The sequence below is a fragment of the Pezoporus wallicus genome, unplaced genomic scaffold (assembly GCF_028554395.1).
Source record: "Pezoporus wallicus isolate ANWC-B61680 ecotype Strahan unplaced genomic scaffold, APGP_CSIRO_Pwel_v1 contig_8747, whole genome shotgun sequence".
NCBI lineage: Eukaryota > Metazoa > Chordata > Aves > Psittaciformes > Psittacidae > Pezoporus > Pezoporus wallicus.
This window is the reverse complement of record NW_026641976.1, coordinates 190,662-207,499: the sequence shown is the minus strand read 5'-3', so window position 1 is coordinate 207,499 and position 16,838 is coordinate 190,662. Positions and strand designations below refer to the sequence as shown.

General features: G+C 39.9%; 1 protein-coding gene across 1 annotated transcript in view; it reads right to left on the bottom strand.

Annotated features, from left to right (window-relative positions):
- Positions 1-420: 420 nt before the first annotated feature.
- PCP4 (Purkinje cell protein 4) overlaps positions 421-16,838 on the bottom strand; it is a 51,857-nt gene continuing 35,439 nt past the window's right edge. Inside the window, exon 3 of the mRNA XM_057426386.1 lies at positions 421-775. Within this exon, the coding sequence (XP_057282369.1) occupies positions 648-775 (128 nt within the window). The 3' untranslated portion in view covers positions 421-647. The remainder of the gene's footprint in view (positions 776-16,838) is intronic.

Sequence of the window (16,838 nt, the reverse complement as noted above, 5' to 3'; positions counted from 1 at the left end):
TTTCCATAACAGTCAATGTGGTCCAAACTGGGTAATTCTGAATGTTACCATGCAAAGAAGACGGACAGGGACAATTTCCCCACTTAAGCCACTTTATTGGCATAATCACTAGACAAAAATAGACTGCTCAGTGCTTCCTACACCTCTTCCCCTCATGCCAGCTTCCCTCTGCAACATTTTACTTTCAGCTCATTACGAGAAAGTAATTTCATTGTCACATTTGGCTGGCAGCTGGAATTCTCCAAATGAGGTAAGCTGGGCTGAGATGCACACTCTCATCCCTCAGCAAAAACCTTGTAACATACGGTGTTGTTTATGTCTCCAAGCTTTAAGTGAAGAGGAAAACAGGCATCTGGGCTGGGCTCATTTGTAACGCGGTAGTTGCAGGATTAATATGAAAAGACAGATGAAGGCAGACACTTTAATTACTTCACCCTAACTTTTTATTACAACATCAAGTAAAGTGGTGAGTTACAGAGGATAATGGGCGTGAAACATCTGGGATGAAGTCACACACAGGTTTACGGTTTGTTATCTGCCAATGGGGGCTTAAATATTGATAATTTCTGTACATGCATCTTTGTGTTATTTCTGATTTTCTTGATAAATCATTTCAGATTACTTTGTTTTAAGCTGTGAGGTAGCTACTAAGACTGGGACCCCGCTTTTTTCTTCTGGAACTTTCTGAACTGGGACTGTATCGCCACAGCCGCCCGCTCTGTCTCTGGCGCGTCCATGTCTATGTCAAATTCCTCTTGAACCTTCTTCTGCCCATCTGCTCAAAGAAAACAAAAGGAAACATCAACAGTTTTTTCAAACTGATTATCACTGGCTAGCAGAGGTGAAAATCTCTGCCCCTCTCTCCTTCACAGACATAGCCATGATGATGTGGAACACATTCAGAAAAAAGAACTTGGGACCCAGCCAATCAAATCCCCCAACACACTCCCAATGGCAGAGTCTGTAACTAGGCACTGAGGAGTGACATTCAAACAGTGCTCAGCAGTCACCAAGCATCACCCTGATGTCTGAGCAGATCCTCTCGTGCCCAGGGAGCTAACAGAGTAACCTTCCTGTGGTACCCTGCAGGTGGAAGTTATTCATATCCTTCTATTTACTCTAAAAGGCACTTTAAAATATTTTAAAATAGGGATTAAGACCCTGTTCCTATCAATCTTCCTGCATTAGAGGAAGAGATAATACTTCCTAAGGCAAATATCCATCCTTTCACTTGTTTCCTGCCTCATTCCTTTCAACACATACCACTTCCCCTTTGAATCATTTACGTCCAATCTCTCCGTCGCTGTGCTGCTTCCATCACATCTCTCCAAGTTCTGTTGTAGCTCTTCATTCTCAATCCTTGGCTTTTTGCCCTCCTTTATTAGCAGTCCTCATCTTTTCATTCAACTGCATTCAGTCTCCACACTGACAACCCAGCTGACTTTGCTGAATTTACTTCACCCACCTTTGTGCTAAAAGTGCAGGCCTGGGAAAACTCCTGCTTCCTTGCAAAGATAACCCTAATCTACCTAGACTAATAAAGTCAGAACACATATTTACTCCACTGACCTCGTCATACCACTGAGTTTCTCTCCTCTAGAATCTTGATTGTTAAAGTCACTTATATAATTCTTGCAGTGAACACCATGCCAGGAGTCTGCAGACAGCTCTGCTTAAAACAGCTGTGGGCATTCACCTATTTTGAACCACTTTGCTTTTTATTCTTGAGATTACTACCTCTGGCTGCTCATCCCCAAGTACTGTTAATGTAAATCAAGGGAAATGCTTTCAATGTATTTTAAAATGCAAAGAAACTTTGTCCCCACTCACCCTTTCCTTTCCACTAGAAAACACAGATACCATTACATGAGCTTATAATGAATCTTGCAGTATTTCTTGCATTTACTTGTTCTTATTCAGAACTTGATTTTTGCATCCATTTTCCATGAACAGAATCCATTTTAAACTGAGAAAATATTTAAAGGGAAGGTTTTGGCATATTTCATACTGATTTTATTTTAAATACAATAATGAAATAGATGCAGCTATGTTAACATAAATGAAAAGCTCACTGAATATTTTACTTAGAAGAGCGTTTATGAAGAAAGATGAAAATGTAAGAAGAAAGAGAAAGTCTGGAGGGGAAGAACAGCTTGGAAGCTTATCAGAACTTTGATTATGCAGTATAAAGAAAAGGTAGGTTATCAAAGCAAAGATTTTATGGAAGAAAATGAATTGTACCAACATTATATCACACTTTCACAGGCACTAAGTCCTAGAATCTGCACAGTTTGTGTTAATTATTCAAGCAACACAACCACCTTAAGTACAGTAATAAAATTACTGCTTTATTTTTTATGGGGAAAGGGAGGTGAAGGTTAAAAATTACTTCCTTATGCTCACAAGTTGTTGACACAGAAAAGCAGAAAGCTGAATTTCTGAATTTCTGAAAATCTCCCATTAAAACCTTTGTTATCTACTGAAACTCTGAGTGGCTTGTTAAAGAAACAGAAATTTTTGTACCAGTTCCTAAATAATAGCTATAACACAAAACTTTATGAAAATTTTCCTATGGCCAGTTACCATCTTCTCCACATTGCTGTGCACACAGCAAAGAAACTGAGAATTTTTTCCTTAATCAAATTTCAAAAGGAATTATCATTTTCAAAATCACTTAGTACCATTTGGTTGGTACTTTGTGGGGCTGATTTTGATCTGGTATTTATGGGTTAAAGGGAAAAAAATCATTCTGTAAAAAAAAATTAAATTTTTCAGTCAGAAAATTCTATGTAAATATAGACTTTTGATTTGAAATATCTGAGGGAAAAAAAAATTAACAGCTTGATCAGCCAGCTCTAATAGCAACCACTTTGTGGCATCAGTAATGAGAAAATAAAACCTGTTTCCCTTCTCCATATGTCCAGATCTTTCCTCTATTAATAGGGTCCTATTAATTTATTCTAAAGAGAAGAGCATCACTTATGGAGAAACACCTTTATTTCTTATGGAGAAATATTTTATTAAAATGTCTATATTAATAATAAGTATTTAATTCAGCTTTGAAACTGATGACGCAAATGTCTTCTCATTGTTTGATAATTTTCATTTTTGTTGTAACATTCTAAGTTTTAGGTTCCTCCCTACCCACTCACTAGACACAGCTGTCAGTCTTAACAGTAGAAAACAGAACACCAATACTAGCTTTTCAGTAAATAAGTTACTGTCCCTTGGAAATGTCAATAAGGAAAACCTGATGAATGAATGAGTAGACACAATTGGTTTCATACCTCCTGAAATCTGGCTTGTACAACTCATTTCCTATTGCAGCCAAGTCTTAGCAATATGTTAACTTGCAGTAGTGACTCAGCAATCTTACATTAAGATTTTAGAGACTTAAGAAAACCCAGTATTTAGTATAATTTTTCTCTAAAATTTCCAGGCCAATTAATCTTTGCTTGTTTTGAATCATCATCACTGCCTTAAAATCAATTCTACTACAATAATTTACCGTATCTTAAGATCTGACTTCATTTTCGATGCATTTTTGTTGAAATCAAAACTAAAATTCCTTATGAACTCTTTCTGTATCTCTCTTTTTCCCATCCCTAAGGAGAAATGCTAGGATGAGAAGTTTTCAGCCATTACTCAGACTTGTAGATTAAGAAATCAGAAGTGTTCAGATAGGCCATAACATTAACATGGGCAATAAAGAAATTCATTATTAGCTTGTAGATGATATACAAATATCTATATAATTACACATATATGCATAATGTGCATTATAAAACAATATGTATATCTATATTTAATGTATATGACATACCTGTGTTTTCTTTCTCTTTTGATATACATGTATGGAATATCCAAATTGGAATATATAGAGAATATAGAGAGAGAATATTTATAAATAAATATATAGAAATACACAGACATATTTGCTTAAAGAGTTTAAGTTCTGTGTTTAGCTGCAAAGAGTTGGATGGGGTATTTCCTAAATTTTGGGAGTGGATTTTCTCAGAGTTCTCCCCAAAACATTTTCTATTGATGTCACAACTGTCATAACGCAGATACTTTAAAAGATGGATTGTCAATCTGGAGAGAGAATTAAGTTGTGTGCCTTCTTTGGCTTTGTCTATGCAAAGGGAAAAAGACTTCAGCTTTTACCTTGAGTTGCTTTACTAAAAATAGCCTAATGATCTAAAATAGATTACACCTTGCTGACTACACTATTTTGTTTTACTGGTTAGTTAGAATTAAGAACACAAGATCCTATCCCCCATGGCAGGGGTGTTGGAACTAAGTGATCTTTAATGTCCCTTTCAAACCAAACCATTCCACAATTCTATAATTCTATAAACTAAGAATTGACCCAGTTAATTACAGTGAAAACCCAGCCAGTGTTCAGGACCAGCACAGACTAGATATGACCTCACTACACCGACACTGAAAGTCTTTTGCACCCTTCCTACTTTATATGCACCTATGCCACACAAGCTTTTACCTGTCAGTAGTCATTTGTATATCTCAAACATGCAGGCTTCAAGTTTGAATGCTCAAATAATGAAAGTTACACAGAGAACTGAAAGCAAATCCATAGAAATGTCCTTCGTTCATTCACTGTCTGTCACTTCCAGCTCTCTTTTCACAAGGGAACACTAGCTTGGAAGCAATCTGAAAACCCAGGAAATTTTCACTCTCAGCAGGCCAGAGCATAGACAAACACTCACACAGGCCTTACTTTTGGACTTACTTTTTTCATTCCTACTGATGGAGGCCAACCATTATGCCTGATAATAAGCTACCTTCTTCTAAGCTACCTTTATATAGCAATAAAAGTAGATCTGGATTCTTTCCCCATCCTCAGTCACACACACACGCTTTTGTTGGTATCTGTGCTTTCTAATGTGCAGACTTCTTCCACATGGGTATCTCAGGATCCCTTGAGTACCACAGGCCTGCATGAGGAAACTAGTAGGAAGAAGAATTTTGGCAGTAAACTTCAATTCATAAGCTACTTGTGATATTGAGGGATTCAGAAATCAAAAAGGGTTGATAAGCACTGGCCTGTACTCTCCACTTTCTGTGAGGATCTGGTTTCATTAGCACCATAAAAAATAAACCCCCTAACCTTTTTCACTACACTTAGCTGTTTCAAGGCTTTCCCTGAAAGATTCCTTCATACTTAATCCAAACTCCCTCTCTGAGAAAGTGACTCCCACTCTTCCAAACATGCCGTGACAAGCCAGGGGTGTCAATACCTGTCCCTGCTGGGCTCTGATCACTGCTAGCAGGAGAGGTGACTAGAACAATTCAACACCAACAGTCATGGGCTGGCCACAAGAAGTCTAGGATCTGATGAGTTTACAGGCTGACCAGGAGGGTGGTGGAGTCTCCCTTTCTGGAGACATTCAGAACCTTCATGCACACGTTCCTGTGTAACCTGCTCTAGGTGGCCCTGCCTTGGCAGGGGGGTTGGACCAGATGATCTCCAGAGGTCCCTTCCAACCCTATAACAATTCTGTCATTCTGTGAGTTTTTCAAAATCACGTGTTTAATATGGACTGACTCTGGTCATGTGTCAATTCAGGCAAATCTGAGTTGTGGTGGAACAAGCTCCTTGGACCACAACATCAACTGCTTGATGAGTCCCACCATCATAAGGAGCACCCCATGACCCAGCACCAGTTTTGATGCTACAGACTACTTTGCAGGATTAAAGACTGAGACAACTTGCAGGTTGCAGATTTTACTTCAGTATATGCAATAGCCTTCCTAGCAGGAGAGCCTGAAAGAGCATCTAATTAGCTGTTTTCCACATCCAATATCCTGAAAGCTCATTTCACGTCCTTGAAATTGAAAAAGATCTATTTATTCCATTTCCAGAAGAAACGTTAGAATGCTGTCTCCATAACCTGCTACATTGCCTCATAATCCATTGCAAACACTGGATAGATAACTAAGCTGCTTGTAACAAGGAAAACAATCAAATCTTACACACCAATCTACCCAGCAAACTCTCAAGAAATGTGGTGCAAATGTAATTATCCACAAATATGCCTTCAGCTATTTCTTTCATTTACTTTTCAACTACAAAGTAAAATGAATTGTGACCACACTGAAAAAAAGAAAACATTGCTTATTCCAATGGGCCAAAAGCCTAAAGCTTTTTCTGTGACCTTCGAACACAGGCTAAACAGACTAGTCTTTCTTAAAAGTGTCCAAGGAAGGGCAAAAGCTGGTGGGATGGACACGGGGGAAAAGAGTACTCATGCTTTATTCTCAGAATGTCTCCATCCTCTAGACGATACAGCGACTGCTTGTCACCTTCTGGAAAAACATTCAGCATGAATGGAGCCTCTAACTGGCATTTCACAAGTGCTATCTTCCGCCCCTGCTGACTTGGCCCACATCCAACAGGAATTACAGAACTGTACTGAAGAAGGAATATACTCATGAAAATACTGCAGTTTTCAGGGGCTAAACTGCAGCATTTGGAAAATGACTAAAGTAAGTTTGGGACAGAATCACAATGCCCCATAAGAATGCCAGAAGAAGTATTTTGCCTCAGGCAGGATCATTACCTCCCACTGTTCAAATGATTATTCAAGCTGTGACAATCTTCATGTTACTCTGATCCTAAGCTATTACACCAGTCTGTCCAAAGAGGCAGAACGGTCCCTAATTAAAGAGGACCAAAATGGGCAGGAATTTCATGGATGTTGACATTCACGTGGAGCATTATCTTAATCTTTATGTGACAGGAAGAGTCATTTAGTCTGACTAGACTCCACAAAGCAGCCAGCCAGCTAGACAAAACATATGGGTGCTTAGATGTATGGAGGCCAGATTTAACTCCTTACAAGTACCAATTTTGAAAGCCAAGACTTGAAGTGGCCATTCTTCCCCCTCTGTATTTAAGTGAGGGCTGAGCAAGTAAAAGACAGGGTCTCATCTTCCTCTAGGAAAGTAATTTAGACTTCTGCTGTGCAAGGTGAGAGAAAATAGCACCATAACTGACCTTATGGCTGAAGAAAGGAGGCAGTCTACTCAATAAAAACTCTTCAGTCACTGCCAAGGCCACATTACTCAAGAGGGTGGCTCTGAGCTTTTCTTTTGGTCACTCTGCTGCTCCCCAGCAGATTCTCACTTCACAAGGCAGCTGAAAAGATGGCAATACTGGGGGAGGGGGCATTGCCCAAACCCAGCAGAAGAAAGGAAGGTAGTATTGGCATGCAGAAGATAGCCTTAACCTGACCTTGTCTCCTTTTATTTATTTCTTAGACTTTTCCTGCTGAATAAAATCTCAAGTAGAGGCTTCTCTGAGACCGTCAGCTCAGCAACTACAGTTTATTGCTTTCTGTGGTACCAGGACCAAGCACCTCCCAGAGCCCTGAGCATTGCCCTGGTTTTGCAGCCTTACTATCTTAGTATATACCAGTTTGCAGCTGTGGTCTGGGGAGACAGGCTGCTGTGAGGACTTTGCCTCGGCACCCTCCAGGGATGGAATGATCCAAAGAGAATTAGTTGTTTGAGGAGCCTGTTATAGCACAGTGGACTGATGAACTTCTTGGTACCTATCCATGTTGAGGGACAGACCTTTGTGATACTGCTGGTGTGATGCAATATTCCCATTGCCTAGAATGACTTTACTGCATCAGGATATTATTGGCCTTTCTGTTAGCTCTGTCTGTCTTCTGAGTTAGTGTCTAGGCACAAATGCCCTGAACTTTGCTTTTCTCATATGCATGTTTCTGATGTCACAACACAAAACTCCATGAAATTTTGGTCTAACTTTCCTAGATTGGTAAGAGTAATTTAAAACCACTGGTTCTTGTGATATTACTGGCTAATCTCAGTTCGATGGCCATCTGCAAAAGACCTGAATTCTTGAGAATCTTGTAATTACTTGGTTTACCAACATGCTAGCATAATGCTAATGCAGGACCAGGCCTTTGTGGAATTACCTCAGTGTGCAACATCTCCTCAGACACAAGAGGCACAATCCCTTCAGTCCTCTTAGCAGTAATCAAGGGACTGTGCAAGACAGAAATACTGTCTTTTAGTCTTTCTTATCCATACCTGCACAATGGGGTATCATGAGACTGTTTTATCCAACTGAAATGTTCAGCTACTTTATTTTTAAGGACAGAATTTTTCTCTAATTAGTTTATGAACAACAAAATAGTATCTCCTTTAAAATGCTGCAGGGTGAGATGATACTTATTTTGTAACAAGGACTACATAAGTACATTTGTTCTTGCTTCTTCACTTCATAATGAACTCAGACATTAAAGGGCCACCTTCCAAAGTCAAAGGCTGACTGTTGTGTTTGAGTGTTAGTAGGCAGGCACCCAGCACTGTGGGAGGTTATGGGTTTATACAAGGGTGCTCATTTTCCATGGTCAGTTATTTGAAGGTGGTAGGCACTGGAGAAGTGCTAACATCCACACAGCAACCATCTCTGAAACTGAAGAGCAAACCCTGGAGCTCAGCAGTCTCCTGTGACTTCAAAAGCACAGTGTGAAGGGAAATAAAGGTTATCATTAGTGATCAGATTACATGTAACAGCTTTTTTTATCTGAACCGCACCAACTGGCCCCTTAACATCACTCAAAGCAAGACAGAAAAGAATTAGCATCTTTCAATCCAACTGTAAATTGCAATTTGGTATAAAGAAGACGACTTCATTAGGCAACAAGAATCCTTTCTTCTTCAAATTGACCTTTACTTTTGCAATGCAGTGGTTTTATCTTGAATTCAAAACACTAGTTTTGCTGTAGAAAACAGTGGTTGTTCTTGTATGATTTTAAAAATGTTATTTCAGCATGAGGTATTTGAAGCAACAGATTAATCATTTTTTTCCTGGTTGTAATAATGCTGGAGAGCAGCAATACTATTTCTGATATTAGATAAATAAAGTAGCACAAAATCATGTATGGGGTAACATAATGCAACTGAAAGGAACAGTAACAAAATTCACTTTGCAAAAATTGTATTTTCAAATAATTTGTATCTAACTACAAATGAATTTTGTTCAACAATTAACACAGAGACAAATATTTCTTTTTCTTAAAATGCTAATATTATTTAAGCAATCATTCTCCATCTTCAAAATAATTAATATATCAGACTTCTAAATGGTTCTCAAATGCATAATTGACGCATAGATAGGTACATAATTGCTTATTAGGATCTATGAGGTGTTCTGGGCGTGAAACTAGAGTCTTGTGACAATTCACATCCCCAAGTGGAGATCAAGCTTTGTGGACGTTTAACTGGGAGCACAAGAAATTCAAATGACCATCTTAGCTTTACCATCTCATCTCATAATAGCTAAAGCTGCATCTGAAGACTGAGAGGCTGACTGGCAAATGCAATGGAAGCTTCTGGGAGCTAAAAGAAAACAGTGTTCAGGATCAAGTGCTGGCACATCAGGTCCCTCCCTCAGTTACTGTAGAAAGATACCACACCAGCAGGGCTAACACACAGCCTTAAATCCTCTGCTCCAAGACAGAGTGCCATGATCCTCATAAATTCATTCCAAAGTTATGGGAGTCTTTCTGCAGCTGCAAGCCTACAAATTCCAATGTCCCAGCCAGGTTTTAAATGTTACGATGTGTTTTTAATTTCCTGTACAATTTCCAGTTCTCACTTCCTCAGTAAATACTGTGCCTTTAAACAGCTTTGTTGGTCTACCGTGGAAAGAACTGCATTTCAGCAGTGCACAAAGCAAGCCACCCTCTTGACTCGCTAGTCAACTGCTTGATTAATATATGATCAGTTACTTCCCTATTATGGTAGCATTCAGGCGCTCCAAGTCATAGCTGGGAACCCTAATGTGGTTACAAAGGCAGAACAATAAATTCTCCCTCTCCACTGCCCCTCAGTACTATGACCTTTGCAAAAGTGACTTCAGCAATACAGTTTAACTATAGAACTTCCTCAAGGCTACCTCCTAGGATAAGGCTACACCAGCACACTACCCAAGGCCATGGTATACCTCAGTCACCATCCACAGCTTCTCTGGAGCATGTAATAGTCAGCACAGCCACTGGCATGGCTGGGACTGCTCCGGCTAGCCCACTGCCAGGTACTGTCTGGCTACTGCGGTTGCATAGCCTGGCCAGGACCCTACCTTGATGAGAAAACCCTAGGTTTTTGAGTGAAAGAGCTTTTAGTCTTATTGATTCAAGCCACTTCTAATAGAGATGTAGCCTCTAGCACTTCAAAACTCTTCATAGCCCTAGACTGCTAGAGAACTGACTGAAAATGAGTTGGCATTTGCTCTAACTGTGTGACAACCAGCAGTACCTGAGAGCCCTTGTAAGGAAAATGCAAAACAGAGGTGCTCATCTTCCATTGTGGTATTGCCTCCCTTTTGTGCTGCAGAACGGCCTCGCTTTCCAGGAATGCTCCCCCCCACCCCACCCTTTGCAATTTATAAGAGTAGCTAGGGAATAAGCTCAGAGAAATGGCAGTGATCACAATATGCCACACAGAAGCAGCAGAAAAGTGGGCTTAAATCCACGCACTGCCAAAGTGAGATGCATTGGAGAAGGTGGCATAGGTTACAGAGGAAAACCTGTCAATCAACAAAAAGGAGAGAAGTCAATCAAAATAATTATGGTATTGAGTCAGAAGGTGTTTCTCTTCACACACAAAATGAAGAAAATGAAGAGTGAGATACTGCCCTGCTCATCTTCAAAGTGGAAAATAAGTGCAGTTTCTAGACGTCATTGTATACCAGCAGAGTTCTGTTAGCAACTAATGAGAACGCTATTTTAAGTTTTCACAGTAACTTTAATAAAAACTGCTATATGAGAGCTTGGAAAACTTCACAGTGAGGAGAGAGTCTCCTCTTGCAAACTCCACCACCAGGTTCTAATTACAAAGTATTTAACCACACTCACAGCAGTGGACAGTATAAGGTACATGCACTGAGCTTTGCCATTCAACATTACACTCTGAAGCAAAGCATTTGTATTTTCAGTATCTTCTATGCCTTACCCTATGGCATCCAAGAAAGTTCTCTGTAAGAAACATTTACTGCATAAATGCAAGAAACAAACAACTTCTTATATTCAAACACTGCAGCCTTTATTTGCATGAAAACAGGCACTGTTCTGTGCTGGTAATAGGTTAATTACTTTGGCAGAATACCTCCATGAAAAAGCCAGTGCTTTAGTACAGATATATATCGTGTTTTTTTAATATCTTGCAATACATGCCAATTTGGGTGTGCTTGTGGAGATGATTCTCAAAGCCTTACAAACAGAAGCGGAGCTTGTAAGGTTAAAAATACTCCAGGAAGCATCTGGAGTCCTTTGGAGACACAGGGTACCTGATCCAGCCCACAGGCTGAAATGAACAGTCGTGTTCTAAGAAGTTCTTCCGGGAGTGTATCTTGCAAAAGGAAGTTTACCACCCCTCCACAAAACCAAACAAATCCCATCAGCTGAGCCCCAGAGATGTGGTGGATTTAAAACCTAGGCTTCTAGAGCAGTTCCAAGGTAGTTCAGTCACAGTCTGAGCAGAGACCAGCATAATCTGATGGACATCACATACTGAGACTCAGCCCCCCAGAAGATCTTACATGCTCCTGCATCAATTTGCTTTATAACTTGTGCATCAGCACCCACAAGTGCAACCAGACACAGTGCTGGATTGTTGCAGTCTGGCCAGCAGTCTTACTGTATGTTCTTTATAGAGAAATTCTCTCACAAAAGGTACAAAATTTTCGTGTCTCTGACTCCAAAAAGCAGATGGAGATTTCCATCATAAAGAAAAGCAATTCTGTTGCAGGAGGGTTCTAGGAAATTTCCACTGTTTTCTTTTGCTTGGGCTGTTATCCGAACATGCTTGGGCTGTTATTTGAACAGAATCATTAATTTGAGTTTACCATACCTCCGCTGAACACAAAAAGCCACATGATACATTTATTTCCCCTGCAGGCTGGTTTGCCTGACTTTCTTAGGAAGAGAGGAGCACCTCAGGAGAATGCATGTTAGCACTGAAATAGCTGTAAGGGGGGAGACAAATGAAGATCCTTTGGCAGTATGGCTCTGAAAGAGGATGAGAGGGAATAATGTGCTTGAGGGTGTCAGTGTATTCCAGGCTCTCTTGCCCAACAGCCATTTGGAAAGCCATGTTACATGTTGTGCAGATGCTCATTAGGCTGAACATTTTAAAACTGGATTCTAGACAAAAAAAAAAAGCAATTCCTGAGACAAATTCATTTAACCTGAGAATCACAAATCATAGAATCACTTAGGTTGAAAAAGATCTTTAAGATCATCAAGTCCAACAGCAAAAAGAAAACTACTAGCATGTGTTTGCATCAGAGCTCATCAGCAGTTCACTTTAGAAAGAAATCAATGGAGAAAAATAGACACTCTGAGGAGATGCAATTCTTCTGACCTACTTTAGGCAGACATTTTAGGATAGCATGAATCTCACCCTAGAATCCCTTTCCTATACAAGCTAGTTCTCTATTAGCTGTAAAGGGAGCTCAGGGTGACTACTTCAGATGTAGATCACAGAATCATAGAATGGTTTGTGTTGGAAAGGATCTTAAAGCTTATCTAGTTCCAACCCCTCTACCATGGGCAGTGACACCTTCCACTCCCATCCAACCTGGCCTCGGAAACTTTCAGGGATGGGGCATTCACCCTGTATCTGTGCTTGGGATTGCCCTGACCCATGTGCAGGACCTTGCACTTGGCTTTGTTGAATTTCATGAGGTTTGCACTGGCCCATCTCTCAAGACATCTGTCAAAGTCTGTCTGGATTGTATCTATTCCCTCCAGCATGTCAACCACACCACAAAGCTTGGTGTCTGCAAAATTGCTGAGGGTGCATTCTATCCCACTGTCAATGATATTGATACTTATCCAAATGAATAGCATGCCCTGAGCCTGAGTGATCCTAAAGTACTCATTGTAGAATTTCACATGAACACTCTTGCTATTTCATCTTAAATTCTTTTTCATCAAATAAATTATTTAGCCCTTATGAAAGGTACTATATTGACATGGTAGCAGCTAGAATATCTTATTTGCTTCAGGAAGGAAGAAAATAAAATAGAGACATACCTTCTTACACTATTCCATCTGTGTACTTCCATCCCATTGCTAGCAAGGAGAGAACACCTTTAACAGAGGGTCAAAACAAACATTTGTTCCCTCTGCTGAGATTGCCAGTGAAGCTGCCAGTTGTGCAGCTGATCTGGATCCTCTCATGCTCCCTCAGGAGCTGACTGAACAGTCTGCATACATTTCTCTTTTTACAGATATATGGCTGAACAGACAAAAAATCTGCATCAGCACCTCTTACCATCCTTTCAATTTATTTCAAGGATAGTGAATTTTTGTGCATGTATGTGTGTCTGTAGGCTATGGAGAGACTATTTCATGCTCAAACGCCTTTTTTTTGTTTTAAGTGTACATCAGTAATATTTCTTATATTTCCCTAATAAGAGACTGCAGTTAACACCACAGAAACTATTATCAATATATAAACCAGCAGCCAAATGACAGTTGCTGAGAAAACTATAACTGAATTTGTAAACTACTGTAAACACCAAGTATCTGCTCTGCTATTTAGCTATAAGGAGCCAGGTGATGGCTGCTGCCATTCTGCTGAAGAGTGGAGATGCTCAAAAGAACCTTGCTGTACCTAGCATGTGTCAAAGGCAGCCATTGCTTGATGGTAGGACTGAGACTTCATGAAGGAGAAGAAATAAAATAGGTGAGCCAGATGTACTACCTGTGCTGGACAAGGCAAGTATCTTTTAAAAAGTATTGCTAGCCATGCTTCTCACTGCTGATCTAAAGCAGGAATCATTGACAGGAGATTACAGTCTGCACGAATGGCACAGAAAAACATCATTTTTTCTTCTAGTACAGTTCCCAGCATGAGTCCCCTCTTCTTCCTTCCTGGGTCCTGTGCAGCACCTGTGGGTAAGGAGGAGGCATGGCTTCTGCACTGAAATCTTAGTTGATGTGCACTCAATAGAAAATTCTGATTTTGTGGGACAAGTGTACACACGTGTTCTTTAAAACATGCCAAAGCACACAAGTTACTGCTTCATCATTCGTTAATGGAACAAATACAACACCCTCCCCCATCCATCCCTGTCTTCTTTTTTTTCTTTCCCCTCTCCTACTGTAGAAACTGAAGCTAAGACTAATATGAGTATTGGCTCTGAGACAGCACGTGAATATAGCTTTGCTCTTCCACAAATTTCCTCTCATGGAGTAATAGGAAGGAGCTTATTGGCACATAGGACAATTTACGGTTTAGCATAAGAGAGTAAAAAATGGCAATGAATAGATTCTCTTTAAAAGAGTGGAGAATGAATCCAGAAGGGCAAAGTGTCCTTCTCAGCAGTTTGTTCATTACTTATAGACAGTTAGTATAGTGTGAAGCTAAAGCCTGGAATTCTAACAAGTCAATACCAAGGCTCTGTGGGATTTCTTGTCCCTGACTTCAGTGTCTGTATTTATTGAGTGAGGACTGATGGTATAGCTTAATGTAATTTTCCAAGTCTTTTCAAAGTAGCAGAGATCAATGAGCAAGATCAGGCACCAAAGGCACTAGACAGTACTTCAAATCCTGCTTCTACTGTTTTTTTTTCCTTTTCCCCATCTCATAAAAAATAAAATTCCAAATCTTCTAGGTTCCAGGCACTGACTCAGCAACATCCTTGTTTGAACTTGTTGCTATTTCACATAAATGATGGAGATGCTGTTCTCCCATAAGAATGCAGTTATATGTTCTGACAAGCATCTGATTAAAGTGTAGATCATTAAGGCTGGGCTGTATTGGGTTTATTCTCAAGTGTGCAGCAAGGAGAAGGAGCATCCACCTTGTTATATGTATCGATTAATCACATCCACACATCTTTTTTTTTTTTTTTTCATTTTTTGGATGTTGACAAAACCAAGCATGGTTTTCCAGAAAAGTCCTAGTGAAAGAAGGAAAAAGCAGGCCCATATTCCTAACTTTTTATCAGGAGGTTATGGAGCAGGGAAGGGAAAATGGTCTCATTACCCTGACAGATGGTGCACTTAGCAGACCCACGCAGTAGTACAATGAGGACACAAAGAAAGGTTGCTCATGCTTGAAGTGTGGTGCATTTCTGAACTGCCAATGCAAGTGGTGGCTAAGAAGTATTGCACCACCCCATCACTTAAGCTGCCTTCCAGCCCTCAGAGCTGTAATGAATTACTTTTGCCACCTGGAGCATTACTGACCTCCTCCTCCTCTGGGAGAGACTGTCCTCCTTTTTCTCACCCTCCAATCTGGTCCAGCATCACCTCCTTGGTTTAGTAATCCCACCTAATAGCGTTCATGCATGACCACCCCTACTGATGCATTCTTACTGCACCCCATTCACCTTTGCAATATACATGGCCTCAAGGTAGAGGAGTAAGAGAGCAGGAAAGCAGTGGTGATCCATATACAACATTGTCCTGGATGTCTGTGACTGGCTTTGTCCCCCCATAGATGTCTGCCTTGTGGTGAAAAAACTTACAGAGACAGTGAAACAAAGAAATGGCATAAAGCTGCGCAGGGATTTTGACAGGTGGTCACTACACATGTTCATTCGTCTGCTAGTTTTTTGTTTGGGTTTGGTTTTTAATTAAAAAATTAGGAGTAGGTGTTGATCCTTCATCTCAAGCACAATTACAAGGAAAACACCACACAGCTTCCAGGCAAAAAATAAGGAAGTGCTAGTACAGTAAAGCTCAGCAAGATTCTAAAACAAGTTCTTTGCTACAAATTGATAGTAAATGTTTTATACCCTTGCAAATCTACAATATCTCCCTGAAACTCAAAGATGTTGTGAGTGGTTTCTTTTCAAATATGAAATGGTTTAAATGCAAAAAATGTAAAAACTCTTTAAAACAAAAAAAAAAAAAAACAACAAATAAGCTTTATTAATGTGAGGTTGTCTGGAAGAAAAGAAGGGTTCCTATTAATTCTTTGTTTTCACCTCACTAAATTTTCACCTGGTGCTTTTTAACAATGGCTATTTAAAAACAATTTTATCAGGAAGAGTGGGCATTGATTTAGCTAAGTGCTGCAATTGCAATTAGGGAGTTATTAAGCCCAGTGCCAGGTAGTCTAATTGACATGAAAATCCAACTGAGGTCAGGGAATAAAGGTTTCCCTCCCACTTCAGTTGTACGTTTATTTCACACATAAACTATCTTAAAAAAAAAATTAAGGTTGCCAAGTCAAGCATGAAAAAGTTAGTACATGATGAACTTACAGCGATACCATCGTGCAATCAATTCAGTTAATTTTGCATAGACGACTTCAATTCCAGACAATCCTGTTTCAGATTCTTGACAGTGCAACTTTCATAGTCTTAGGAGCACGCTGTGTTTCCTTAATTTAAAGAAAAAAATTACATTCTGCTGAAACATATGGATACCCACATGGGTCCGCAGCATGACTGCTTGGAACTGTTAGATCCACCACATAGACACTGTGTTTTAATGAAGTAACTGATAGTGGTAGTAGGCTGGTGTCTTGTACTTGTATCAGCAGAAAACAGGATGAGTTGCATATTTTGTTGGTGGGTTTCATATGGCTGACAGGAAAGAAACAATGAAACAATGAAAGGTATGGACTTGCAGGATGGGGACCTTGATTGCTCATTGATGCCTTCAGATGCGGTGGCTATTTCTGTTCCACCTCATCTGTATGAACTCTGGGCTAGCACCATCTCTTCCCTGGCCTAGATCCTCATCATGGGTCTCAGTAGACCTTAACAATTCTATTTCTTTATTTGGCTACTTCTAATCTTCAAAACTGTACCAGGGCATCCC